At 46.6% G+C, this 27,062-nt stretch overlaps 1 protein-coding gene across 1 annotated transcript in view; it reads left to right on the forward strand.

The window, feature by feature from the left end:
• Positions 1 to 9,841: 9,841 nt before the first annotated feature.
• LMX1A (LIM homeobox transcription factor 1 alpha) overlaps positions 9,842 to 27,062 on the forward strand; it is a 171,755-nt gene continuing 154,534 nt past the window's right edge. Inside the window, exons 1-2 of the mRNA XM_052637803.1 lie at positions 9,842 to 9,917; positions 12,156 to 12,342. Of these exons, the coding sequence (XP_052493763.1) occupies positions 9,842 to 9,917; positions 12,156 to 12,342 (263 nt within the window). The remainder of the gene's footprint in view (positions 9,918 to 12,155; positions 12,343 to 27,062) is intronic.

Here is a 27,062-nt window from a genome sequence, read left to right on the forward strand (position 1 = left end):
TGGAATGGGTGCAGCACCTTCGGGTGGGTGCCCTGCTGTTGCTGCAAGAACCGGAGGCAAAGGTTTGGTTCTTGAAACTTGGCAGCTCCAAAGAGGGGCAGTGTATTTTTCAGGCTGACATTTAGGGCGGGTCTCACTCTACTTGCATATGAAATCAATGAGATAATAAATGTGCAAACATCTTGAAAAGTCACCAAACTTCTTATTGCACCCCATCCAGCTGTTTTTTTCTGCCACATTTCCCACTTCTGTTTCAACATTACCCCACGCTTCTTCGATTACTTCTCTCCTTTCTTCCTCCTCATCTCACAACTAAACAGACGCTGAGCTTTTGGGACTTGGTTTCTGAGAAGTCTTTTTCGTTCATCCCGTTTGATTTCCTGTCTGCTGTCCCTGCCCTGGTCCAGGCCCTGGACTTCTTATACCAGAGTAGTAATGTTTATCTAGCCTCCCTTCACTTTCTTCTGCTTTTTTTATTTAGCTACGCCACACAGCATGTGGAATGTGGGATCTTAGTTCTCCAACCATGGATCGAACCCGCGCCCACTGCATATGAAGCACTCTGTCTTGATCACTGGACTGCGGGGGACGTCCCTGTTTTGCCTTTGAATTATCAGCCACACCGCTACCAGATTTAGTCATCTTAGACCATATGCCTAAATATTTCACTCCTCCAGTCTAAAACTTTCAAAGGCTTTCTATTACCTCCAGAGTAATAAATTCTAACATGCAGTATCCAGCCCTCCTGGCTTGCCTCACTTCCCTGTGTTCACAGACCTCCAGCAACTCACCTTGGCTTTTTGCCCTTGGTGTGCTCACTCAATCTGCCTGGAATGCCTTCGCTTTCAATAACCTCCTGACAAATACCGCCCCCTGCCCCCCACCATTCTTCAAGTTTCAAAAAGGACTGTAGACAAATTATTTATGGGATAAGAAAGTGGAAGTGATTGCATTTTAGGTGCATCAAAGAATCTTTTTAATGATCTCATCAATGTATTCATACAGCAAATATTCATTTTGCGCAAGAAATGCTGAAGGTTAGGGTGGAATGGTTGGCTGTTTACCTACTTGGGCACATAGATCTAGAGCTATGAGGACTTCTTACATAAACAAACCCACAGTCACGACTCTAACACTGGTGCAAAAGTGTCTGCAGAGTGGCTATTTCCCTTTTCGCTCTAGCTACCAGGAAACTCAAAGGCAAATTTGACTTGCAATCACAGTATTCATTTGCTCATTCAAACATTCATACATAACAAGTACCAAGAAAGTATTCAGGACAATGTTAGCTCAAACTAGGTGAGCAAGACATGGACATAGCTCCTGCCCTCAAGAGGTGACTATTAACTCATATTTAGCATGTCTGCATTGTTTCTCTATTCCTGATCTTATAGTTCTATTTTATCACCACCTTCAGTTTTATGTTAAATTCTTTTAGGAAGAAGAGAGATACTGTCAATATATAAAAGTAAAAATGTTCCAGCACTATTAGTGAGGTCACAAATTTGATTTCTATTGCTATGAGTTATATAGTTTGGTTCTTTTATTACAGACTTTCTCCTAAAGCCAACTAGACATGTAAATACAATTGATACACAGATGAGATCAGAGCAATTTTGTAGGGCTTTACTTTCTGTTTCACCTTGTAAGCTCAGAATGACGTTTAACATCTTATCGTGATCAAAAGATTCAGTCAGTTCAGTTCAGTTACTCAGTCGAATCTGACTCTTTGCGACCCCATGGACTGCAGCACGGAAGCTTCCCTGTCCATCACCAACTCCCAGAGCTTGCTCAAACTCACACCCATCAAGTCGGTGATGCCATCCAACCATCTCATCCTCTGTCGTCCCCTTCCCCTCCTGCCTTCAATTTCCCCCAGCATCAGGGTCTTTTCCAATAAGTCAGTTCTTCACATCAGGTGGCCAAAGTATTGGAGTTTCAGCTTCAACATCAGTCTTTCCAATGAATATTCAGGACTGATCTCCTTTAGAATGGACTGGTTGGATCTTCTTGCAGTCCAAGGGACTCTCAAGAGTCTTCTCAAACACCACAGTTCAAAAGCGTCAAGTCTTCGGCACTCAGCTTTCTTTGTGGTCCAACTCTCACATCCATACATGACTACTGGAAAAACCATAGCTTTGACTAGATGGGCCTTTGTCAGCAAAGTAATCTCTGTGCTTTTTAATATGCTGTCTATCAGGTTTTTCATACCTTTTTTTCCAAAGAGCAAGTGTCTTTTAATTTCATGGCTGCAGTCACCATCTGCAGTGATTTTGGAGCCCAAGAAAATAAAGTCTCTCACTGTTTCCATTGTTTCCCCAACTATTTACCATGAAGTGATGAGACCGGATGCCGTGATCTTAGTTTTCTGAATGCTGAGTTTTAAGTCAGCTTTCTCACTATCCTCTTTCCCTTTAATCAAGCTGCTCTTTAGTTCCTCTTCGCTTTCTGGCAAAAGGGTGGTGTCATCTGCATATCTGAGGTCATTGATAACCCTCAGGATTAAAAGATTAGCCCTGCATCATTATTTGGGGGATGATTTGCTTTTTTGTTTCCTGTATATAATTGAAATTCCATTTCAATATTGATAGTATCCATATGCGACCTGAAAACTTGTTTGGAAATACATGGGATATGTTACGTAAATAAATTAACAATTGACAATATTAGCAATATTAAACAGGGTAGATTTCTCAGAAGAAATGAGGTGTGTCGGTTAAGAAGTAGGGGCATCTTAAGTATTCTGGCAGCAGCCACTCTGTTTCATATTCTTGATGGGTGAAGATGACGATGGGGCCCTTCCTTCCTGAAGACAGCTGTAAGTAGTGGCGGGCTTGCTACTGGACTGGTGCAGGCGGTCTCTGCACCTGCTCAGTGCACAGCTGCCTCTGGGTGTCACCTGTCCGGGGTGCTGCAGAAAGCTTTAGCCAGCCCCCTGAATGTTCCCCTGGGCCCTGAGTTCAGGGCCCTCCTCCTAACCCACAGAGGGGAGATAGGCAGAGGAGCCGTGCCCAGGATGTTAACAGACCTGTCTCTTCACAGGTCCTTCTCTGTTTAGATGCCTGGGGCGTTTACTCCTTGTACGCGCCGCTCTGTCCCCCAACCCTATACACCAGAGCATCCAAGTTGCTGGTACCTAGTGTGAAGTACCACATGTAGATGTCAAGAGGGGGCTTGTGAGAGCCCAGAAATGAGAGGCTCGTGCAGGAAGTCTGCAGTATGGGGACTTGTTTAGGAGTATGTGGGATTGTTCCAAAAGAAACTCCTTCTCAGGTTGTACATGGAACCTAGAGCCAGTCAGCCCTTGAACTTCACTCAGTGCCTAGACTGTCTTCAATTAGGTATTCTGTTCAGTGTAATTCCAGTCACATTCTCTGGATACCACTGCCTAAGTGCTAGGTACTAGGGCCACAGATGTAATAAAACACAGTCCTAGAGGTGCTTATTGTCTGATGGTGATGACAACGATGGTGACCACTGAAATTCATCTTACTGTGTGCCTGTCACTATGGTAGGTATTTTGTATGTATTTTTCATTCAACACACAGAGAAACAACTCAATTATTTCACCAACTTCTTAAATGGGGAAACTAAGGGGAGGAGAGATAAAGAAACCTGCCCAAGGTTCATCCTAAGTGGCAGAATTAAGCTCAACCTTAAGTCTGTGTGACCCCAGGACCCATTCTGTAACCGCCTTGCATCCCCTCAGCCAGAGAGCACCCCCTACCCCAAGCACAGGAATATCTCAGTCACCCAGTGACATTAGACACATGCAGTCTGTCTAAATGCTGGTATGGTTCCTGACCGCTCATGTGAACAGGGCAAGGTGAAAATAATCTTTCTTGAGAAACTATATCTGCTCATTCATGGGGAGGTTAGAGTGAGACAGAAACATCACGTTAACCAGATCCATCGTCTATATCAACTCTTGAGGAATATTTTATTCCTCTCCTTGTAGAGGTAAGGAAACTGGAAAATGGAGAGATTGAGTGAATTAAGATTAAACCATTTACAAATCTGAACTCGGGCCTCTCTGTTCCCAAAGCCCAGGTATGTTCTTTCCAATTCACCCAGTTATGCCATGGAATATACTAAAACTTTAGGGCATAAGCCTCACGCAGGCACAGGAGAAACACAGCTGAGTCTGACATGGATCCTTTTCTGAAGGAGCTCATAGTCCAAGACAGAGATAAAGTGGGCATGTAGATGGTTCTGTTATAAGATGCAAACAGTGCAACGCTTTAAATGGTGCCTTGTCAGCCTGGATGAGTCTCCTCTGTGTCCGGGGCTGTCCTTGTGATCCTAATGGAAGAACCTGGCTCGGACATCACCTGATTTCCCTTCTTTTGGAGCAGCTGATTTGGAATGCTCCCTTTCACCCCAGAAAGCCCCAAAGCACCTTGTCTTCCAGCTCCTTCAAGAGATGTTCATGTCCATGTGGGGCCAGGAGGTTCCCGGGAAAAGAACTGGAGGTCAGGAAAGCGTGCATTTGCAGTGTGTCCCTGCCGTACTCCTCTCTGACTGCCCCGTTAGCCTCAGCGTATTGCCTTTCCTGTCTAGGCAGTGATGTGTCTGCTTTTTTTCCTCTCGCTTGAAATGCACTTTGACATTTTTTAACAAATAACACAATTTTCCCTTTGTGTTTCCCTTAATAAAACACAGAAATGAGAGCAAAAAAAGGAAAGTAAAAAAATATGTTCCTGTCACCTCCACTCTGTAGCCGGACGTCCTTCTCCCTCGCTTTCTGCCTCCCTCTCACCAAGCATCGGTCCAGCCCTCTCTCCCAATCTCAGCCACAAAGATTCAGGAGTATGGTGGTGCCGATCTCTTGTTTTCAGTCATAGAAAGGAGGTTGCTCCATAACTGGTCTGAATGTCTCAATCCCATCTTCTGCACACTACTGCTGGACTGGAGACACGATGGGAGACGACTAGAACGGGATCTGGTCGCCTCCCACTGAAAGATGTGCCCCCAGGTTACAAGGCTCCTGTGCACCCTCTTGGAACCCCATGGTGACTCCTCATTCATTGGCTTTTGTCTGCTCTGGGCTTCCCTGATAGCTCAGTTGGTAAAGAATCTGCCTGCAATGCAGGACACCCTGGTTTGATCCCTGGGTTGGGAAGATCCCCTGGAGAAGGGAAAGGCTCCCCACTCCAGTATTCTGGCCTGGAGAATTCCATGGACTGTATAGCCCATGGGGTTGCAAAGAGTCAGACACGAGTGAGCGACTTTCACTTCCACTTTCACCAATGATGGCAGCTGGTGGACCAGCCTGGCAAGGGCTCCACATTTTCTCCTTAAAGCAGACCGCTAGGCTTACGATACAGTCTTGAAGTTCCAAGATTTCTGATGTTTGGAACATCTGCCTATGTCTTACCAGGGATAAATAAGTTTCCACACTAGAGGCCAAACACCAACCGTAGAATTGCAATCTGGGGGACGATGTGGCTGATCAGCAGCCTGTACGGAACAGGACTGAGCAATTGAGTCAGCGGCGACCAGCCCCTGAAAAGGCTAACAAAAAATCTGACTGTGCTAATGAGTGTTTTATGACCAGAGAAAGGAGATGAGGCCCGGAACACAGGGTCACTGAAAAGTTGCAACAGGTCTGGCTGTCATAATTTATGAGAGATAGAGAAAAACTGGAGCAGGTTCAGAGCAAAGTGAATTGGCTGAAGACTGCTCTGCCCACATATGACAGATTTTGGAACTAGGATTTGACATTGCGAGTGGCCAGCTCTGAGCAATCAATGGACCATAGGTGGCAGTTCTAGGGGAAGAAATTTGACCATATAAATGAAATGGTTGGACCAGATGAGCTTTAAGGTCATTTCCAATTCAAAAAGTCTGTAATTTGGGATATCTCTTCTAATGCTTGTTTACCCCACTTGGACAAATTCTTGGAAAAAATATTTCTTCTTGATAAAAGGGAGAACCTGGCTTATTTTTCATAAAGAGTTTCTGAATGGTGGCTCTGTGTTATCTTTTTTCATTAAAAAGGTAAAATAATAGTGTTTGGAAAACACAAGGCGAAAAAGGATGGTTCACAAATAGAAATATGCCTGTTCACTCATTCATGTCACTGAGTGGACTAAGACCCAGTGAAACAATATGGTGTAGGAGTGGGGTTCATGATCTCCAATTCATTGGCAGAGGTAAGATAAATCATACAAGAGAAAATTCTGAATAAACAAGGTGTATCTTTATTGGTCTAGGTTTCACAGGTGGCTCAGTGGTAAAAGAAAAAAAAAAAATCCACATAACAAAACAGGAGACTTAGGAGATGTGAGTTCGATCCTTGAGTTGGAAAGACCCCCTGGAGAGATGGCACACCCCCCCCCCCCCCCACTCCAGTATGCTTGCCTGGAGAATCCCATGGACAGAGGAGCCTGGTGGGCTACAGTCCATGGGGTTGCAAAGAGTGGGACACGGCTTGGCTACTAAGCACTGCTACTGCTATCTGTATTGGTTTAGACACATCACTCAGACATATCGCCTAGTCTACACTTAGACAGATTCTGCAAAGCACATGATAAGGATACACTGGTTCTACTGCCCATCCTATTGTCCAAAGGCAGTGTGATTACATGAACTTTAGACTGTGAGGGCTTTACAGACCATATTTCAAAAATACAGCCCTCACATTTCAGAGGGGAAGCACTGTTGGCCAGAGAAATGAACTCATGCTGCAACCGACCTAGTGACGGAGGTGGGAATGAAACTGAGGCCCTGTGACTCCTGGCCCGCTGTATTTTCGCCTTTACTGGAGCGCTCCCTCTTCCCTCATCCATCAGTTAACCGCTTGTTGATCACATATATGTGCCTGGCTTTGCATCAGGGACCTTATGACTTACAGTGTACTATCAGACACATCTGCGTCCTGCAGATACCCAAGAACCATCTGGGGAAAAACATTCCCATCAAATCCTTGGGTAATCTACACTAATCAGGCCACTTTCCAGATACCAGGCCCATTTGAAAAAGTTGGGCCACAGATCCAATGAGAATCTACCCACTTTCAGGATATCCCCCAAAAGAAATATTCTCGTCACTAGTTAACATATTTCACAAACTCAAGACCTTCAGTGAAACCAAAACTCTGCTGGACATTTAAAAATATTCTTTATGATTGTATTTGCCTAACTTTTTTTCTTCCCTAACTTCTATTTTATGTATTATCCTAAGAATCCTTGTAATTCATACACATTTTTTTTTTCACCTCTTGCTCTACATGAGGTGACAGAAAGGACAAAGGACTGGTGTCAGGGGACATGCCACTAGCCATCTGGGCAACATCAGAGAATCTCCCAGCCCTGCTAAGCCCTAAAGATTCATCTGAAACAATGGAGAAAACTATTTGTTCTGCCTACCTCACAGGTTTGTTGTAAAGATCAAGCAAAATCATGTGTGTGAAAGGGCCTTGCACAGTGTAAAATAACGTTCAAACGTAAAGCATTAAATTCTTTGCCCTTTCCCCTGGTAGCTCTAAAGTGATATTCAGTGTTTGGCTTGCCCTTATTGGCCCAGCGTACTTACAGTGGGGTCACTGCCCTTGAGCACACTGGAGCAAGTGCTGCCAGTACTTTTTCTTTAAAAATAAGAAAGCAGGTAATAGGAAACCCTTGCTCAGTGACATCTCCTCTGCTCAGGTTGGACTTGCCAAAATGCATGCCAATTGCAATTCACTTCTGTTCAGATCTGAGGGGCCCCCAGAGAACCCCACTGAATGGAAGCTTCCCCTAGTATTCAGATGCTCTCTGTGTTGTTTTCATTGCCTGTTAACACTGGGATAATGTCTCCTCCTCATAGGGTTGTTGTGAAGATTAAATGAGTTAACTGTGGGACCAAGACTGAAACAAAAGCGATATTCGGTTAAGTATTAGCGGTGTCATGATTTTTCTCTCTTAATTAGCATCCACTTGGGACGCAGAACAGTGCTAACCTCCTGGAATACACAGGAGACAGTTTCTGCTCCTGCAGGGGTTAAAGTTCTACCACCGGAGGCTAGGGTTAGGAAGTTTAGTGAGTTAACATTCCCCCCACCCCATCCCCCAGATACTTTGCTCCGCTAAGAATGCCCCCTTAGCTGACTTCCTGCTCGGTGGTATTCGGAGCTCGTCGCCTTGGGGTCAGATCCCAGGAGCCTGATTCAAGTTCTGGCCTTGGGTCCTGTGGCATCCGCTCACCCCATCCTTGAGCGGCTTTCGAACTGAAACGGTGAACGGCGTTCCCAGCCCAGTGGAAGCTGGGAACGTGTCGGGGCCCCGGGTGACCAAGAAGGGGCTTGAAGAACTCTGAGCTTCAGGGTCCCGCAGCCACGCGCGGCAAATTGCTTCTCGGCCTTGTTCGCAGCTCGTGAGGTTTGCGGTGCTCTGGAAGTGGCCGGAGAGCGGGCGCGGAACCAGCGTGCGGGCGCCGCGGTCCAGGTGGCGGGGCGATCTCCGCGAAGACGTAGCGGGGGCGCGGAGCCGCGGGCGGCGGCGGCGTCCCGAGGTAGCAGTACACGCGGAGAGGGGGAAACGTCGCGTGCCCCGGAGGATCGCGTCGGCCGAGGAGCTCACCCGGCGGTGGCCGCGAGGCTGGGCTGCGCCGCGGGGCCGGGAAGGCACTACCGCGGGCCCTCCGCGGGGCGCGCTCCCAGCCCCTCCCGGCGCACCCCACCCCCTTCCCTCCGCCGCGCACGCAGCGCCGCGGTCCCTGTCAGAAGCGGCCGGATCCGCCCCAGCCGAGCAGGGCCCGACTCGCACCCAGGACCCTGGGCCTCCGCCTTCGCTCTAGACTGGGAGAAGCGTCGGGCCCTCCTCTCCTCCCGAGGAGGACGCGAGCGGGCAGGACGTCCCAGCAAGGCCGGCCGCCCGCGGCCACGTCCCGGCCCGGCCCGGGCGCGCCGAGGAGCGGAGCCAGGGGCCGGCGCTCGCTCCGGCTCCCTCCCGGGCGCGCCGTAGCCGGGGGCGGCCGCTCCGGCTGCAGCCTCGAGGGCCTGCGCCTCCCCCGGCCGAAGCTTCCCGCAGCGCTCGGCAACTTCTTTTGGCTCCTGCCACGGGGAGTGAGTTCACCCATCAGGTAAGGAAGGCTGCCTGTTCCTAGGCTCCAGCTCGGGCGGGCGTGTTTCTGAAAGTTGATTTGAAATGCATCCAAGAGTGAGCAGGGCCAGCCGCGCTCCTCCCCGAGGCGACTTCTTCGCTCCTGCAGACGTTCCCTGCACCGGCCGATCGGCGGGCGGACCTCCCTGCGCGCCCCGCACGCTCCTGGCAGATCCCAGCGCCCCGAGTCTGGGAGCTGGCGGGACGCTCTCCGGATCGCTTGCTCTGCCGCTTCTCGGCCGGGGCAGGTGAGGGACGCAACGCGGCCGGTCTGGGCGCGGGCTGTAGACCTCATGGTTCCGCGTGCCTGGGCTCGGCCCCGCGAGGGAAACCACCCACTCCTTTTATCTCTTACACTAGGAGCTGGGTTCCCGCCGAGGCATCCCTAGGGCCCTGACTGGTATAGGTTGGGGCGGAGTCGAACTCGGGGTGGGGAAACCTGGGGCTGGGGACCTGGTGAGGGGGTGGGGGACTGGGGCAGGAGAAACGCAGTTGGGGGGCGGAGGCCTAAGTACTTAACGCGTTGGCTTCGAATGAAATCAGATCAGTCCGAGCAGTTCGCTGTGACTGCTTTCTCTCCTCCTAGCCTACATTTCTCTTGGCTGAATTCTACCCTCGCAGCTCGTTCTGGTCTCCCTGGACACTCCCTCCGTCCTTTCCCAAGAGTGCGGCGGCTTGTGTGTGCCGCGTCCTAAAGGGCTCAGACACCCAAAGCGTCGTTTCCTCTCGTCTACAGGTCCTCCCCGCGCGGTCCGAACATGCTGGACGGCCTGAAGATGGAGGAGAACTTCCAAAGCGCCATCGAAACGTCGGCCTCTTTCTCCTCGCTGCTGGGTGAGTGTTCAGGCCGTGCGCCTCGGGCGCACAGTCTTTCCTCCACGCCCCAGCTCTGGCGTCCAGCTCGCTGGGACACAGCAGTCGGGGAGCTAGCGCCCCGCTTCTTGCACTCAGTTTAGGTTACTCCTGTCAGAACCTGTGGGTCCTTCCCACCCTAAACCGACCAGCCTCCCCAGGCCTCTTGCGCCGGGCACCGAACTCCCCTGAGCCGCGGGGGGCGGGCGAGCTTGCTCGCGGGCATTTGAATGGCAAGTGATTAAAAATACCCAAGGCTGGATTTTTAATCATAGAGCTGATCGACATCTCATAAATGCCGCCCTCTTTTCGGAGACTTAGGGATGAGCACACAAACCCGAGGTCCGGAGCATCCAAGTTCGAGACGGCTTCTCGCCTCCAACTCCAACCCCAGTCTCAGCCTCGAGCACCGCCAAGAGGCTTTTCCGGGCGGGTGGGCAGCGCATCGCGGGGATTAGCCCGCGCGGCGGGGCCCTAGCCTCAGCTTTAATTAACTGGTGCCGGATCTCTCGTCTCGCGGGTCCCGCTGCCTCTTGGGTCTCCCCAGTCCCTTCGCAGTGACTACGGAGGAGCGGCGAACCCAGGGCCTCAACCCATACGCGGGTCAAACCGAACCGAAGCCAGGAATTCTCACTCCCGCCTCGTCGCCCTCGATGCTTTTCAAGTTTGGTGGATGGGTGTTTTAATTTTTTTTTTAGTGGAGGAGCGGGGTTTCGTTTTGTCATTTAAACCTCTTGCCGCTTTTCCTAACTCTGAACAGCTAGAGCGGGGTGTAGGCGGAGGATGAGACAGTTCGGCTGGAGAAACCGGACTGAGAGAGGATATCCTCCCCCCACCCCACCCCCCAATTCCCCAGATGAAACGAAATCGCGTGCACCGCGTTCCCCTCTTTCAACCGCCTTTTCAGAAACTTCCCGACTGCATACAGCCTCGGAAGAGACAGAGGGTCAGAGCTGACCCGGAGGGTCAGAGCTAGCGTTCAGCGGGCATCGCGACGAGTCCGGTGCGCCCTGCCCGCCTCAGGTCCGTTTTCTGCGCCCGGGGTCGCGGCCCTAGACGCCGAGACAGGGCAGAAGAAAATAGGAAACATTTTAAAGAGCTCGCTACTTCTAGCACTGCCTGCCTGAATCCCAAGGTGACTGGCCCCGCTCCTGAGCCGATAGCCGTGTCTCCTAAGGAGAAAGGGGCCAAGTGTAGCAGGGAAACAGGGAAGCGTCAGGCCATTTGGGACATCTCTCGCAAAAGTATTGTTACCAGGGAACAAAGCCTTCTCTAAATAGCTGTGAAACGTGCCTCGACAAAGTGACAGAGGTGGCCGAGCATCCCACAACCCTAAAAAAAAAAAAGAAGACCCTCCCAACCTGCACCCGAAAACTAATGGAACAAAACTGACACAAGTGCAAAGGTTAGGAATGAGAAGAGTCCTTTTCCCTCTGAGTCGGTTTGGGTTCGTTTTAGCCCTCTTTCCTGGCTGCTGAGCTCGCCTGATTCCAGGAACACTGGCCGAAACTGCAGTGTCTTGGAGTCCTGATTCTTTACTCCCCCCACCCCCTTTCTCACCATTTTGATGTTTCTTAATTATGAAAAAACCCATCTGCAATTTGCAGGCCACCCAGCAGTTTGGGGCTCATTGGTTTGAACAATACCGTTTGCCTAGGGCGGGAATAGTATTTTCTTGCAGGCATGCGCCTTTTTAGGAAGCAAAGAAAATGTATAAAGTTTTCCTCCAAATAAATAGAACAAAATAGCATTTCAGCAAAGGACAAAACCAAACAACAACAGAAAAGAATTATTTTCACAAACTTATAGTTTTAATCATAGACGATGGAGACAAGCATAGTGAATTATTTGATGATTAGCTGATTAACCTGGGAGCACAAATTTATTTGTAGGCTGCTTTTTACGTGAGGTGTGCAGGATGGCGCATACCTGGATAGGTTTGATAATGAAAGGCAACTTATTGATTTCTCCCCCCTCCCCTGGTAGAATTTAAAACCTTCCCAAATAGTCCCTGTTTATCAGAAACGCTATTTGGTTTGCTTTTGTTGTGCTCTCCAAATCTCGGCTTGGATGTTTAGCAGGGGGCTTTCCAGGGTGGGGCCCGCGGGGGTAATCGGTGAGTGTGGAGTGATGGAACTGTAGAGGGTCCGTCTGGGTTTGGGGGGGGGGGGCGATGCTGGGCCAGCGCGGCTCATCGGTGGATGTCTGTTGCTGCTGTAGGCAGAGCGGTGAGCCCGAAGTCTGTCTGCGAGGGCTGTCAACGGGTCATCTCGGATAGGTTTCTGCTGAGGCTCAACGACAGCTTCTGGCATGAGCAGTGCGTGCAGTGTGCCTCCTGCAAAGAGCCACTGGAGACCACCTGCTTCTACCGGGACAAGAAGCTCTACTGCAAGTATGATTATGAGAAGTAAGTGCCCGCGCCTCAGATCGCCTCCCCTACACCGCATCAGCGAGCGCGGGAGACCCTGTCCTTCTTTACCCCTCATCTGCTTCTGGAAGGTGCAAGATACACCCGCGCGCCCAGATACGCAAGTGCCCATTCTCTTGCATCCTGCCAGCTCCCCGGGGCAGCGGAGGACTGCGCCGACGCGCGCAGTAGCGGCTGGGGCCCGACAGAAGCGCCAAGGGATGGCTTTCTCTATGGTCTGTTCTGCTCGTCCAGTTTTCTGGACCTGGGGGGATACTCCATTGTGGACACTCCTATCCCATCCCATTGACCTTGTTTCTCCCTTCCCCGCTTTACTGGGGTGCCCTGGGGGTGGGGGCGGAGCTGCCAGTGCCCCCCCCCCCTGCTCTCCGGTTCCCTCTCCACCTTACCCACCTGTCTGTGCCACCCAGACGCTTATGCGCAGAGCTGAGGCTATCTCGATCCCACAGCTTGGATGCCCTGTGCGCCTTCCTTCCTCGACTTTGTCCACTGGGGGCCCCAACAGATTGAGCTTCAGGCACAGCGCTGTTGCTCCTTTGAACTCCGAGGCAACGCACACCCCGCTGGCTTTTTCGCTCCCTGTATTCTCCCTACCCCTTACACCATTTTTTCCCAAAATCGTCGGGCCACACTGATAGCTAGACCACGTCGTCCATCCCCCACCTCCTCCCTAGTTCCTGTCTGGGGGTGCGTTTCTGCCGCTCGGCAGGTTCAGGTTCGACATGAACCTGCCTTGCCCGGTGGACATGAACGTTCTGGTGTGTGATGAGGAGAGTTAGGAACCAGGTGTTTAGGGAAGTGGGCTATTTCAATTCTAGATCTCCATAATGTCTAAAGCCTGGATGACACTGGGGAATGGGAGTTTGAAGGATTTGCTGGTTCCGGCCAGGCCCGTGCCGGGAGTTGCTTAGTAAAGCTAAGCAGAGGGTGGGGTGGGGAGACACTGCTTTTCCGGGTCAAAAATGGCTAAATAATGGGGACGCGGACTTCACAGAGACGTGGAGGGTATTGAAGCAAAGAAAAATAGCTGAAACGGAGGACTCTGTTTTTGTACTCCGGACTGGCATAAGTGACGGGTGCCCTGGGGGCACGTATGCAGGAAAAACCCACATTTGTCACTGGTGAATAAAAGGGATAGCAGTATATGAGGAAAATCAAGGGAGGTTTAGTGTTCATGAAAAACAGTTCCTATGATGTTATTAAAAACACACCATGACATGAGGTGTGTGGGGAAAATCTCAGGATAAAACAAAAAAGCTCAGAGAGAGAACAGAAATATCTTCTTTTTTTTGCCTGGCCTCTGAGGTTTACTGCAAACTGACAAAGTCATCAGATCTAGTGACCGCACACACAAATTCTTTCTGCTACTCACACTCCTTTGGTACAGTATTCCTGCATTTTACCCCCATGTGGATAGAGTACTGGACATTTTGCTTTGTTTTGAAAAGATAACTACATTTTTCAGCACATAAAAAATAGAGGTTTGATTTTGAATGAGTTGAGCAATACAGAAATAAGGAGAGAAGTGAATCACCATTACCCAAAGTGGTAACTATAGTTGTACATTTTTTAAAAAGATGTGCCTGTATCTGTTCTTGATTGTTCATTGCCCTAGTGTCTGAGTGAAAAGTGTGATTTTTAGGTAATTAAGCAAATTTTGCACACACAACTTAAAGTACCACCTTTGGATAAAGCTTCTGCTCACTTTTTCCCCCCTGTTGCCGTCTGAAAGTTTTGGGATTGCACAGACCCAATCTTTATCTTTGTGCTTATAGATTACTGAAATGTCCACATCCTTCAGGCACAACACCAGCAAATTCAAAAGTATGGGAGCTTAGGAAAGGATTTGGGTGGTGAATTTCTATTCTGTTTGTGAAAAAAAAAATCACGAATCAAAGAAGGCTTACGGGTCAACACAGCTGTCTGGCCAGTCAAATCTTCTTTAAGGAAGTCAGGCTGTGTCAAGAGGAGAAGAAACAGTTGTTGTAAAGTACTTAACACAGCAATGTCCCTTCACTGCAGCCTCCCAGGTTTGGCGCGGTTTGGGGCTTATTAGCCCACTAGGGTCAGTTCTCCCTGCACAAAGCTATTTCTGCAAAGGGAAAATTGCAGGGATCAACTTGCCAGCTGTTGGCCAGAACCAAGAAGATTTTACAGAGTAGTGTGAGCTACATTGTTCAGAGAGGTGTTGATGTTACCATGAGGGTTTTTAATTTTGATTTTAACGCGGATGTCCAAAATGGAGTTGCTTCTCTGTTTTGCTCACCATCAGCACTCATGTGTGCCCAGCGCCGCCATTGGGTTTTAATTTTATTACGGTTTTTCTCTGCTGCCCTCCATCCACATCCCATTCTTCTTTCAACCACATCGGGATGTAGTATATTTGATAATCTTAATGGCATTAGTCCTCATGGTAGTTGCTGTAAAACGGGAAGGGTGGGGGGTTGTTTGTTTGTTTGTTTAAAAATTAGGCTCAAGACATTTTCCTTTATTCAGCAAGCTCTTTGAGCTTCTGCAGGCAAGGAACTAGACTTGGTGATGGGAAAATATTGAGAAAATATCTCAAAGCCTGCCTTCAGGAGGCTTCTAGCCTATATTATCCTAGCTATTGAGTATTTATTGTAAACCTCTACTTAGACCATAGGACTAAGTGTTGAATAGAAGTTGTCTGGAAGAAATTTATCCTCTGGGGGATGCAATTTAATGTTAGATAGTAGTCATAAAGCAGAGAGCACATTTCCTCTTTAACAAACGCATTTATAAAGACAGTGTTTGCCTTTTTCCTTCGGATCTTTTTAAAAATTTGAGGCCCAGCCAAGGCGAATGGAGAGGAAATTAAGATAGAAGTTAAAGCTATAGGACAACACTAGTGGTGAATTATGGAACAATTCATAGAAATGAACATTCAGGCAGTGCCCTTGTCTCCAGAATAAATGAAGTTCAAATGCTATTTTTACACATTAAAAAAAAACCATATAGCTAATGTGCAGTCTTCAGTGGAGTTCATAAACATATTAACACAGTGGCCTTATCATATTTATGTCAGCCATTTGTGTGTGCATTTCTGACTGTTGGGCACTTCAGCATTTGAATTATGAACTGCCTGTTCATGGTGTCAGACAGCCAGTTAAAAAGTGAAAATTCTACTCTATCAACTAGTTGTTACATCTTCTTGATGTCAAACACCATATTTGTCTAATTTTTAGAAATTGAATTGACAGTGGCATTTTAGACATACAAACATCCATTTGAGGACTTCAGGGCATTTTGTTAAGTATTTGTCTCATACGTTATGACACTCTTAGGAATAATTTATCTTCTCAGCATCCAAAACAAATAAGCATTTAAAGTTGGAGTATAGAAAGCTGATTTATGAATATCCAGAAATTAAGAACTGGAGGTGACCTTTATTGTTCATGACATGCCATCAAAGAAAAATAGCTAGTTCAGGAGGATGATACATGCACAGAACTGCTGAAGGAGCATCATGTCACGTGAAACTCAGGGTGCTATAGGTGTGGGTGCTTAAACGTTGGACTCAACTGTCTTTGACGTTCTTGAAAGTTAGCAAATAACCAAAATGTTTTTCAGCTTGGAGAAACGTCTGCTTGTGTAACTATCGTTCCCTATTTAACTGAGTCCTCTAGGATCTGGTTAGTGTGGAGTTTTCCCTGAATGTCTTCCAGACAAATACTGTAGCTGGACTTAAGTTGGAGACAGAAGAGGCTGCTGATTAACAGGAATGTGGTGATACAATAGATAATTAAGCCTTCTGGAAGAGATCCCACATTTAAATCAAATTTATATTGTTTCTTTCCTGTGCCTGGCGGCTCTGTGTGTCAGGCAGGGCCCTCTCCCCTCATGTATGAAGTTTATCATCGTCCCTTAGATTGTTCTGGACATCCTAGGAGCAATGTGGGATAGTATTGCTGTCATCAGAGCTCCCCTTATAGCCTCATAACTCCCCACATGTCAGCCAATCGCAGGTCTTGGGAACCCTTCTCTCAGAGGGCCAGTCCATGTCCTCCCCCCTTTCTTTTGGAGCAGACCAACTTTTCTGAAGAGAGGGACTCCAGTGAAGCAAAGTGCATAGCCCTCATTAAAACTTTCTCTGTATTTTTCTTTTGACCTGCTGATTGGCAGCCCCATGGAGAAAATGGCTGAGGTAATGATCTCTATTAGGATCAGTAATGGACTAATACTGGATTTTATCAAGGTAGTGGAGGAGGTGTGTAGGGAGGAGAGTTAGTTTGGTTCTATTACTGTGACATTACTTGGAGATTAAAATTGGGCATCAGTTCCTCATAAAAGGAGCCCGCAGATGAAATTACAGAGGCAGTTGTTAGGTTTTTACTTTATCTTCTGTTGGCCCCACGCCTGGCGTGGTAAAGTTTAGGAATATAAAAATCAAACGCAGCTAGGTATTAAATTGATGTGTGCATTAAATTGCAGGGGGCTCTTAGCTCGGGATAAGCATTGTTCGTGGGCTGTGACTGTGTTTGTGCAAGCTGACTTATCTCTCTCTGTTTTTTTTTTTTTATTTTAAGGGTGATTGGAAACAGTCTTTGTTCAGAGGTGTTTTCTCTTTTTATATGAACTGGTCCCTAGGTAGGCTTTTCTGAATCTCAGACTTCAAATGTCGAAATAAAATTAGAGAGTATGAGTAGAAATTAATAGTATTCTGGGGATTAGATACGAAGATTTCCTTTCAGAGTAGGCTTGTGGGATTCTTTCTATCCTTAACGTAAATTGAGCACATTGAAAAAAGGTTGTTTATTCAACTCAGTTTTGCATACTATAGAATTCTGGGATTTTGTCATCCACCCAGCTAAGGAGTTGCTTTTGCTGTTCAGATTTCAGTGACAAGAGCCCTCCTGATAATTCATGGTTTGTGTTGCTTTTTACTTTCATTTTTCTTATTTATAACTTTTGTGTGACCCAAAATACCATTACTAATTTTAGAGAGTCCTCTTCATTGTTGCTTTTATTTCTGGGAGGATTTTTTGAAATTAATGAGTAGCTACTGTTTCTCTAATGAGAACAATTCCCTTCATTATATTATCAGCTAATTATTTTTTATGGTCAAAGAAATGATTTGGATTCTAATGTTCAGAAGTGAGAAAATAGACAAGAATTTAAAATACTCGTTATATTCCCAGGAATTTATTAAAGCATCTTGGGGTAAATTCATATATAAAATGTCATTGTTGTGTTATATCAAGTTCCAAATAATTCATATTAAGTTGATTGTTAAGTATATTGTACAGTACTGGGAAATGGACTATGGGAGGTAAAGTACAATCACAGCCACCACAGAAAGAGTCAAAAATAATCTGAGTTAACTATGAAATCTTAGCTGTATTTGAATGCTTTGAATTTTTTTTTTTTTTTACATCTTTCTAACATGCCCACCTCTTCAGATGAGACTTCTTGGTAAGCCACTTGCAGGGTGGGATAAGGAAGATTAGGGACTGTATGGGGTGATGAGTGCCTCCCCTGCCCCACAAAGAAGCAGAAAGTTTCCTATATGGGATAGTCCTGTCCTATTTCCAGCATACCCTGAGGCTTCCCCCTAGGGAATGAATGCCCTGTATGTTTTTCTGAAAGTTTCTTAGCAATTATAGAACAGTATTGCTTGCAGTCTTTTCAGATTCCATTTGGAAAAGTTGGTAATTTTAGGAGCCAAACGTAGAAAGGTACTGGAGGAAAGAGGCCTTTTCCCCTGTTTCTGAAACTGATAGAGAAGCTTGGTGTGCCTTGTGATTTACATTTTTCCCCTTCATCTTCTCAATGACTAGCGCGATGTGGGACAGTTTAGCCAGTTCATCACAATTAGAATTAGTTGTGTTATCTTTAACCAATGTCAGCTGCAGCTTTGTGTCTCTTTGTCATATATTAAATGAAACCTAGCCAACTGTCTTGCTGACATGAAGTGAACACCTTCCAAATGTCAAATTGTTATTTTAGTCAAGCACAATTATCTGTCTCTATATTTTTAACCAAGTTGAAATTAATAAAATTGCTGTGGCCCTGGCATTAATTAGCAGGAGGATTAGAGCTGTATCAGCTAAAAAGGAGGTGTAAACACTGTAATCTTACTGCATGTTTGTTTTCACACTACTGAAAATAAATAAAATGAGACTTAGGATAGGGATTAAGTTTCTTTTGGCATTAGACAGCAGATGCAATTGGAATGCAGCAGAAACACTGAAGTATTAGTGAAGACGTTATCGGAAGAATAAAACTGTGGCTCAGCATTGGTTTCCTACCTTCTGGGTCTACATGGTCCCATTGCAAATAGCCCCATCTGGGTTGTTAAAAGAGGATTTTAAAAAACTACTTCCATGCTGTACTTTTCAGTGGTGAACAAGGCAACCAGATTATCTGTAGGGCTTGTCACCTGGCTGCCATGCTCGGATTAGCTAGAATTTAATGAAGCCCTTGCCAGATTCCCCATTATTGCACCATAATGTCATAACAACTAAAAATACGAAGTGGACTGTGCTTTTCCTAGTCCTTAACTGAAGTCACATGAAAGAGTTTGGTCTCTTCTAGCCTTTCAAGATTCCAGCTGGGGGATCCTATTTTTGGATAACAGTAAATATGTCTGGCTTTTCTGACTCTTTAGGCCTCCAGTGGCTTTCCACCCTGTTAGATTTGTATTTTATCATCATTACCCTATAATGGACAAGCCCTGGTTAGATATCTGGCCACTAGGGGTTGGAAACATTTTCTGATGGGCCGGTTAAACTCTTCATATTAAAAAAAAATACTTTTGCCATTCAGCACATGGAATAGCCCATGGAATGGACCATGTGCTGTGTCTGACCTCACATCTAGCTGCATCCCATTCTGCCTCCCCCTCACTCCCCTATGTCCTGTGGAATTCTGCGAACTTAACTCTTGAAGGCACATGAGAACTCTTAAACATCATCTCATCATGGCCTCATTTTTCTGCCAGGCCAACCTTATCCTTCTGGACTGTTGCATGTGTATATGCTAAGCCGTGTCAGTCATGTCTGATTCTTTGTGACCCTGTGGATTGTAGCCTGCAAGGTGCCTCTGTCCATGGGATTCTCAAGACCACAATACTGGACTGGGTTGCCATGCCCTCCTCCAGGGGATCTTCCTGACCCAGGGATCAAACCCACGTCTCTTATATCTCGTGCATTGGCAGGCAGATTCTTTACCACTACTGCCACCTGGGAATCCTCTTTTAATTTTTCTCACTTGGAGGAAACAACTTTGCCTTTTAGATGCACAAAATAATGGGCCATCCAGTTATGGAGCAGAATTCAGCGACAACAGCTGGTGAGGGACATTATGCCCAGGTTTGCGTGATCTCATGACCGCACTGTTTGGGTGACCAGCTGGGGCCCCTGAACATCTTTCTGAGTGTGCCTGGCACTTTCATGGATGCTGCATTATGTTTTCCGGTGGGTCAGAGAAGTGCCTGAGTCTGATGTTGTCACCAGTAAACCAGGACAAGGAGTCATTTGGTGAGTAGCCTGGCTAGCATTCTGATAGCGTGTACTCATGCTCAATTTTTTTGGCTACTTCTTGGGTTGTCACACTTCACCTGGAAAGAATCATCTTGTGTCTCCCAAGTACCAGGTTGTGCTACTGCAATGAGAAGGGGTCTCTAGAGCAGCCTCCTCCCATCATCCCTTTCAGTTATACCGTGGCCACTCCTTGACTCACAATGCTCTTGCCTCCTCCCTCTCCAGCCTCAGGAACCTTTAAAAGGATTTTTCAAAACAAAACAAAACAAAACACCCCCTCCTGAACTCCAGATTAGCCTCTTAAGCTCATTAAAGTTCCTTTAAATACCAAAATGTTGGGCTCCTGGGGACTATCCCCCCAAACCATATTTTCATTCTTAACATTGTTGTCATTCACCGTGCAGCAGATTAAGGCCAGCTCCCTCTGGGCTCAGAAGCGGTGCCCCCTGTCTCTGCAGGAGGGTCCAAGTATGTCTTTGTTTGAGGACTGAACCTGAGTGGAAGCTGATGCCAGCTTGGCTGGGGGCCCCCAGCTCCAGGGTGGAGAGGAGGTTGATGTCCTTGCGGATAGGACGGGGCTCACAAAGGGGAGTGGGCAGGTGAGTGGGCAAGGTGTGGCTTGTACAGTTTTGGGGAGCTTGGTAGTCATGGGGCCCTCTTCCAGTTGCTGGGGAGAACCAGGACTGGGCGAAACTTAGAGGCTTGTCCTTGCCCGAGGGAGTCGGGTGGCATTGGGGTCACTTTTGATCGGTGCCCAACAGAACCACTAGAGCCCAGGCTCTGTTGACAGCCAGGCCTTGCCGCTGCCACTGTCCGGAGGTGAACTTTTACAGCCACACCTGCCTTTTGCCTGCTGCTTGCTTCCTTCTTCGTTTCAACCCCCTTTCCAAAGGGCCTCCCTAATAATTCTTCCCCTCTCTGTCATTTCAGGCCTCCTTCCCTAAAGCTGGCTCTTGGGGAGAGCTTTCTGGTTTTGACAGTGGAACAAATCCTTTTTAACATAACCTTCGAGAGAGTTTCCTCCCCTGCTGCTGGCTCCCCCTCACCCCTTCTCCCCCTGCCCCTCCTCACGTTGTATCAGGGATTCCTCTTGTACACGTATTCCCTGTGCTTGCGTGGCAACAGCCTGCTGTCTTCACTGGGATAATGTCCTGGTAGCACCTCCTCAGTGGTACCGTGAAGTAGACTTTGGAAATTTAAAGGGTTAGAGCGTCCCAGGGGACCCTTCCTTGCATGCATTTGGCTGGAGTGTGCTTGGTCTCTGCACCTGCCTTTCCCCTGGGGATCTGTGTAACTGGAAGCCCCCAATTCAATCACAGCACTGGTTTTCCAACCCCATTTTCAGGATCTCAACTTTCAGCTCAGCCTTGCATTCTTGCTTATCTTATACTCTGAACCCATCTTATGACCTTTTAACTTTCAAATTATGCTGTATACAGGTTAGAGCCTACTCTCCACTAGCTGTCAAAATGCAGAGGATATTATGAAATATATACATGATATATATTGGGATATACATGATAATGTGTACCTTCCAAAGGTACTTTTTAACTGGACGGATGTTCGCTCAAAGGAATAACTATCTTACGGTAGAATTTTAGGCCCTAGAATGGGATCAGTAGATAATTTGGGGCAGAATGCAAGTATCACTTTGTCAGACGCTTTCCTGTTCGTATGTGAGGCCGGCCGTGATTCCACCCCCACTCCTTTCCTTCTGGATTTTGTTTTCTTGTTGTTCTGTTATTGGCTGGGCTCTTCAATTTTAGAAGTCCATGTCCATGGATGGAAGAGGATTGGGCAGGTGAATATGCAAGGCTCGGGCACTGCGCAGCTCTCTCCATTACTGGAAAAGTAATCTGAAACACATGTCCCACTGTCGAGTGGGATCCAAGCCACAATTTCCTCATCCACAAAAAGGAATAGAATAATAACAACTGCACAGAGTTGTTGTGAGAATTAAAAAAGATAATGAACTTCAAAAACCTCTTGGTGAAAAGTGGAGAACTATATATGCTTGGGTATGATTATAGTTGGTTTTTTAATATGAGTAAAAGGAGCTGTGTATAATATTCTCAGGAGCTGTGTATAATAACTCAACACAGTCTAGTGGTTAAGTGCATAAACTCTGGAGCCAGAGTGTCTGGGACCAAATTCTTGCTCTGCTGCTCACTAGCTGTGTTACCTTGGACGGAGGTCATGCTTTCTCTGTGCATGGGGATACGTTTTCTCTTTAAAATGGGGATAAGTACCAGCCTCACAAATTTAGTTATAAGATAGATTAGCACTAGAGACATGAAGCACAATATAATAAATATGACAAACACTGCTATATGTTATATATGAACATTGTTAAGAGTAAATCTTAAGAGTTCTTGTCACAAGGAAAACAATTTTTCCTATTTTAAAAAATTTTGTATCCATATGAGATGATGAATATTCACCACATTTATTGTGGTAATTTTTTTCTGATGTGTTTAAGTCGGGTCATTATGTTATGCACCTTAAACTTACTCATTGCCTGTGCGTGCTAAGCCACTTCAGCGGTGTCTGACTCTTTGCAACCTTATGAACTGTGGCCCACCAGGCTTCTCTGTCCATAGGATTCTCCAGACAAGAATACTGGAGTGGGTTTCCATGCCCTCCTCCAAGGGATCTTCCCCATCCAGGGATTAAATCTTTGTCTCTTATTTCCTGCAGGCAGGTTCTTTATAGCATATTCAGTGCTATATGTCAATTATAATTCAATAAGATGGAAGTAAAAAATTGTACTGGCCTCATAAGGTCATTTTGGGTTAATGTTTATAAAGCAGATTAATGATTGCCTCATAGAAAATGCCATAAAAGGATATGTTGGGAAAAATGTGTAATTTTCAAATTTCAGAGAACCTTCACAGATATTACCTTTATCAGACTTTACAGCAATTTTAAAAGGTAGATATGGAGAGGCTCCCCCTGCCACTCTGCATTTTGTAGATGAGGAAATTGAGGTTCTGTGAGGTTAAGATCTTGCCCAGGGTCATGCTGTTGGTAAAGAGAGAAGCTAGGATGCTCTCCACAGCCTCTGACTTCAGGTTCGGTGACCTTTCCACTAAATCACACCATCTGCTCCTTGAATTCTGGTGTTCACACCCCTGTGAGATCACAATTCTCAGTTTGTCCTATTGAACCAGCTCTTGGAAAACAAGTCCCCACCTGCTAGATACTTGAGCTTTCCGGCAGCTTTCCGACGGTCAGCTGTTTATACATTCTGTGGTTCTAAAGGAAGTCTTTTTGGATTTGGGGAATGCCTCTGTGTGTGTGTGTGTGTGTGTGTGTGTGTGAAAGCTGCTAGTGTACACTTGTCATTCCTGTTTATCAAACTCTTCTGCAAAGCAAAGCCATCCTGCCCATCCCTCCTCTCCTATCCCATCCCATCTGCACTGGTCTCCACTGGCCCGCTAGCATCGCTGTTCGTCCACACGGGAAGAATGACAGAGAGGGAGACACCCATCCCTTATGCTCCTCTCTAGCTCACAGAGTTTGCTATTGGTGACTTTTGTTCTGGGAGCCTGTCTGCACATTTGGCAGCAGAACTGTTAACCATCAGATCTGGAGCCTTCCAGACATACTTCCATGGGGACCAGCCAGCAGCTGTCCATCCATTCCTCGGATAACCCTTTCCAAGTTTTCTTCTGAACTGTGTTGTATTTTCAAACAAGCCCCAGCCTCAGCTAGGAAAGGGCCCACTGTGCCCCCGTGTGAGGCTGATTTCCAGAACTGTTCACTCCCTCTTGTTTATCACTTGATCCTGGCTGGATCGAAGAAGGGATCATGGAACCTTGGGTTTTGAGGAAATTATGTATTCCTGGCTTGTTATTATTTCTCTCACCACTGTTGACACTTGTTTCTCTTAAAAATAGTCCCAGTCAATTTTATAGAGATGAAATGTATGTCTGAATTTAATCTCTATAAACTGGCGGTTAATGAAACTAGAGATTTTGGGTAATATGCCACCGATTGGAATGCTCTTTACCTAGTTGTATGTGGATTTCTCAAATTTAGAATTAACTGGAATCTTATAAACAGTTGGTTCATTAATTAAATTACTCATTCATCCCTTTAATCATCAGACAGACTTATTAAATTCTTGTATGTGCCAGATATGTAAACATGAATAAAACAAAGCACTGATGTATTAACAATCTAGCAGGGACTGCTTAGAGATATAAATTAACAGAGACTTGAAAGAAGAGTAAACTGTTTTATGAGAGGCATGGCCAGCGAGATTGAGCACCAGTTGACGTAAATCCCTTGCTTCTCTATTACTGTTCATTATCTTTATAGTACCTATCATAATTTGAAATACAAATTTATTTGTTGGTTTACTGTTGTTTGTATTACTGAGCCATAAGCTCAGTAATGAGGGCAGGGACCTTCTTTTTGTTTTGTTTTTTTTTAACTCCTGTATCTCCAGCATCTTACATGGTTCTTGACAAATAATATATGTTAGACGAATATGTTTTGGTTAAGTGGATAAATGAATCAATGAATGGCTTGCTTGGGATTGTTGAAAAGGCTTCATGGAAGAGGTGATATGTTAACTAGCTCTTGAAGTGTGAATGGAAAATGTGAACCATTTAGGTGGAGATGTCCAGGAACCAGTTGCAAAAGAAGATCTAGAAATTAGCCTGGACAAACAGCTTTAGGATATGTTAGCAAGTAAGTATGAGAAGTGCCCAAGGGGATACTACACAGCGTGAGTAGGGGCCCAGGGTATAACTTTGGGGGGCTACTGATGTTCTAGGAGCGCTGGAAGAGGCTGTGATGAAATGACATGGATACAGGAGAAAACACCAGGGTGAGTGGGCTTCTGGAGGATGGAGCAGAGGTGGGGAATTTTAAAAGGAGGGCCACTTATTTGCTCTTGGAACTGGCAGTGAGCCATTGGTAAGCTTATCAAGAGTAGCTCTGTCAGAAGCTTGGAGGGAACAGGACAGCATTTTAGTGGGTTTTAAGATGAAAGGGAAGAAGCAGAGGGAGTGAGGGCCAACTCTTTTGGGAAGATGGGGCTACATGATGGCTAAGGTGAGTTTCCCCAGGAAAAAGAGGAGGTTGAGGATCCAGGAGAGAGAGGGGCCTCCAGCTGACAGAAGAGAAGCAAGGGGGTGGGCAGGGATACCCCCAGAGCACATGTTGGACCCCTGCTTTGGTCTTTTCCAGCCACTCATTTCCTATGTCCTTTTGTGCATTTCTCTCTGGCTTGGTCAGAACTGATCACCACAGAACAGAGGCCAGCAGAAGGTGGCTCTGCTCCCCATGGCTTCTGAGGATATCTCATCAGGGGGCCACTGCCACCTCCCACATAGCTTCTTTTCCAAGGTCGCCCTGGTTCAGGGGCCAAGGGGTGGCAGCGGGTGGTGGCGTGGGCCCAGCTCGCGTCCTGCCTCAGATCCCAGTTGTCTTAGTGTGAGTCTCAGTTGTCCACCATCTCCTTATTCCTGCTTCTCATCCATGCAGATCTGTTTGGTTACAGGTGCACAGGGGGTGTCTGATTCCCCAGGACAGGTGTGTATGTCTCCCCAGGAAAGGAATCAGTCAGTTGTGCTTGGCAACTAGACCAGTCCACACCCCTGCCCACTGAAGGGCTTTTGCTTCTTGTGATTCTCAGGAGAGAGAAGGGAGCCCTGGATGGGGACCTCGTCCTCCTTATTGGCCATACCACGGTGGCCTGGTCCCCTAACCCACTATCGTTCTGTTTTACAGTCTTGTTCACGTGGTTGATTCATATGTTGGCTTTCCCAGATTGGAGGCTAGAGTGACCTAGGAGATGACAGTGGGCTGGAGCTGTAGTCCCTCCTTTGCTCCCTGTTTGTCTGGGTTCAGTTCAGTTCAGTCGCTCAGTCGTGTCCGACTGTTTGCAACCCCATGAATTGCAGCACGCCAGTCCTCCCTGTCCATCACCAACTCCCGGAGTTCACTGATTCACATCCATCGAATCAGTGATGCCTGGGCAGATCATTTCACCATTTTGAGATTTTCCCATTGACCTCAGCAACTGTCCCTCTCGAGCTCTCTGAGCTATGGAGCATGATCACACATTGCCTGATGTGTGGCACAGGTGAGCGGGAATGTTTTTGACAAGAAGTTTTAAGACCAGTGTGCGGTTAAGTGCGAATCCTTCCTTAGGACTGTTGAAACCTATGTGACCCTGGAACAGCAAAGGTGACAGGGTCATAAGGGGCCAGACCTCTTAACTTGGAAGGGAATTAACCTAAAATTGGTGCTATCAAGGAGGCTGCATATTTTCCAATGGCTTTGCCTCTGTGGTTAGTGAATTCAGTGGAGACTATATCAATGATGGCTTATGTGATATCACAGACAGCCAAAAGGCTCATGGGATGAATTTTTCTACTTGTCAGCTGGTTGTAAGAGCTCAGTTTAAACTGAGCTCAGTAGTGCTAGGAAGGAGAATTGGGTGGAGAACTGTAATACACATTGCAGTACTTCTGGATGTATTGTTTTTCAGTTTCCCCGTTGACAGTGAAAGGGCAAGTGCCAAATGGAATGTACTCTTTTAAATGGCAACATGGACACAGTGGGATTGTTGGAAAGCCATTAGTAGCCAAACCTAGTTAATATCAGCTCAGGTAAACACTCTTCATCACTGGCCTCTTTCCCCCAACTCAATTATTAAAGGATTAAAAGACTTCCCCAATGAACTCCTTTGAAAATTTAATGATGTGCGGTATTGTAGAGGTTGAACTGTTTCAGTGAAGTGATTTCAGCTTCACTCTGACATTGCTGGCTAATCAGAGAGGAAAGAAGGTTCTGAAGCTCGTATTACCGGTAATGTGGTAAGACCAACCATCACTAAAGTCACATGCCATGGAATCCAGGGAGCTCATATTCCTGACTTTTTACCAGATTAAGCTAATTCTGGGGACAAGACAGAGGGAGAAGATGTCCTGCCTGTGACCCTCCAACAAGCACTTACTCTTTCTTAGAATTAAATAGTGTTTTTAGGAGAAGCTGATGGAGAAATTTGCATCCAGGGCCTTGGATTGATGCTGTAATTGTGCTGCAGGTGGACAATCTGTCCTCCAGGGTCAGCTCTGGTCTTCTTGAACATGAAGCATGTGTTTTCAGTTGCTCTTTCTTGGGGTTGTAACACAGACACACACAGACCATATGTTGTCCCTTTGTGTAACTGAGGATGAA

The sequence above is a fragment of the Budorcas taxicolor genome, chromosome 3, assembly GCF_023091745.1.
Source record: "Budorcas taxicolor isolate Tak-1 chromosome 3, Takin1.1, whole genome shotgun sequence".
Taxonomy (NCBI): Eukaryota; Metazoa; Chordata; class Mammalia; order Artiodactyla; family Bovidae; genus Budorcas; species Budorcas taxicolor.